Source organism: Microtus ochrogaster, chromosome 6, assembly GCF_000317375.1.
Source record: "Microtus ochrogaster isolate Prairie Vole_2 chromosome 6, MicOch1.0, whole genome shotgun sequence".
NCBI lineage: Eukaryota > Metazoa > Chordata > Mammalia > Rodentia > Cricetidae > Microtus > Microtus ochrogaster.
The window spans coordinates 69,150,402-69,152,683 of record NC_022013.1 but is presented as its reverse complement, the minus strand read 5'-3'; the positions used below and the strand labels follow the sequence as shown (position 1 = coordinate 69,152,683).

Sequence of the window (2,282 nt, the reverse complement as noted above, 5' to 3'; positions counted from 1 at the left end):
AAAGAAGGAAGGAAGGAAGGAAAGAAAGAAAGAAAGAAAGAAAGAAAGAAAGAAAGAAAGAAAGAAATGCTCGCTTCCTTTAGACCATGTTTTGGTGAGTTTTTACTGTCAATATGACACAACCTAGGGTCACAAGGAAGAGGGAAGCTCAGTTGAGTAATTGCCCAAGTCAGAATGTCTGTGAGAAAAATGTCTGGATTAATGATTGATGTAGGAAGGCCAGCCCACTATGGGCAACACCGTTCCTAGGCAGGCAGCCCTATACAGACGCTATTCCTAGGCAGATAAACTATATAGGAAAACAAGCTGAGTACGAGCCAGAGAGCAAGGGACTCTGCAGTGTTCTTCCATGGTTTCTGCTTCAGTTCTTGCTTGTGTTTCTGCTGTGACTTCCCTAAATGATGAACTATGCTAGAAGTATAAGCTGAAATAAACCCTTTCTTCCTCCAAGTTATTTTTGGTCATTTATCACAATGGGAAGCAACCACAAGTCTATCATTGGCCTGGAGTTCTGGGAGTAACTGGGAGTGCCCAGGACTCTGCCTGCTCAGTGTCGGGATTACTGTGCTACCACCCACATCTGACATAGTTTCCTGGCTCTAGGGCTCTCTCTGCTTCGGGCCCCATGTTTGTGATTACTTTAAGATGAACCAAGCTAGCTCCCCAGCTCTAGTTGCGTTTGTTTGTTTGAAACTCTGTGGCCCTGGCTGGCTTGAAAACCACCTCCAATTCACAGAGATCCACTTGCCTCTGCCTCAGAGTGTTAGGGTTAAAGGCATGCGCCACCATGCCTCGCCCAGTTTTAACCTTAATTTTTACGTATGTGTGTGTCTGAGTGAATATATTTTTATTTTTATGTATGTGTGTGTGTGTCGGGGTGTACACATTTCACCACATTCATGCAGTGCCCTGGCAGGCGAAAAGGGGCATTAGAGTCCACGGAACTGGAGTTGTAGATGGTTGTGAGAGACCATGCAGGTGCTTGGAATTGAACTCAGGTCCTCTGCAAAAGCAGATAGTGCTCTTAACTGCTGAGCCATCTCTCCAGCCCCTTAACTTTAAATTTTGATATGGTTTTAAACTATGAACAAATTTACCTTAGTAGTAAAAAACTCTCAAATGCCTTTTACTTAGATTCTCTCATTGTTTACATTTGACTCTTCTGTCTCATCATTTGGTCTTTCCTCTACCAACCACCTTTCATGGTGGTTTGAAGGAAGATGGTCCCCAAAGGTTTATATATTTGAATGAGCCTAGTTGTTGTTCCCTAGTTGGCGGAACCATTCTGGGGAAGATTCATAGGTATGGTCCTGTTGGAGGAGGTATGTCACTTCAAAAGTCCACACTAGGCGGAGTCTCTCATGCTCTCTGCCTGCTGTGTGAAGACAGCTGGTGGAGAAGATATCGTTCTCAGCTCCTACTCTAGTGCCACGCCTGCGGCCATGCTCCCCATCACGATGGTCACGGACTTGCCCTCTGAAGCTGTGAGTAAACCTCCAATGAAATGCCTTCTTTTATAAGTGACTTTGGCCACGGTGTCTCTTCTTGGCAATATAAAAGTAACTAAGACAGCCTTTGAGAGTACAATAGGTCCTCCTTGTCGGTGCCAGATTAAGAGTAAACAAAAATTGCCAGCAAAGGCTCTCGCTGCCAATCCTGACCACATTAGTTAGCTCATCAACCCTCAGGCCTCAGGTGGTGCAACGAGAGAACTGAGTCCTAAAAGTTGCCTTCTGGCTTCCACAAGCTCACTATGGCATGTGCACACCGACATGCACACATATGCACACACACACAAATAACAGTAATAATAACAAATAATAAAACCTTAGCACGTTGTAAAAGCTTCTGAAGAGCTCTCACCTCTTACAATGATTCTCAAGGTCTCTGAAGACTTGTTATTTAGTCCAATTAGTCCCCTGCAGAAGTAGGAGCCACTGTGACTTTGTGTAGCGTTTGGAATGTATAGTTCAGAATTCCTATGGAAATACTTCTTGCCTTTGCCGTTCTGTAAATAGGTGACCTTATGTACAGTTTTGTTTCTCCAGCTGTGGCAGTTCAGCCGGATGAGGTCCCCCTCCTGGAATTCAGGCCGCTGAGTGGTTTGAAGCAACAGCCAGCCTGAAAGACAGATGAGGGTCTTAGAGGGGAGGAGCAGACTGGAGTGCAAATCTCTTCTGAAGGGGATGCTCTGAACCATTTGATCCTGGATGCAATGGAAAGCCAGACTGAGAACTGACCTACCCGCGCCTCAGATCACACCGTGACCTTTCGTCTAAGGA

At 45.3% G+C, this 2,282-nt stretch overlaps 1 protein-coding gene across 1 annotated transcript in view; it reads right to left on the bottom strand.

Annotated features, from left to right (window-relative positions):
• Fcgr3a (Fc fragment of IgG receptor IIIa) overlaps positions 1-2,282 on the bottom strand; it is an 8,607-nt gene that overhangs the window by 1,749 nt on the left and 4,576 nt on the right. The window contains exon 4 of the mRNA XM_005348786.3: positions 1,864-2,121. Coding sequence (XP_005348843.2) covers positions 1,864-2,121 — 258 coding nt within the window. The remainder of the gene's footprint in view (positions 1-1,863; positions 2,122-2,282) is intronic.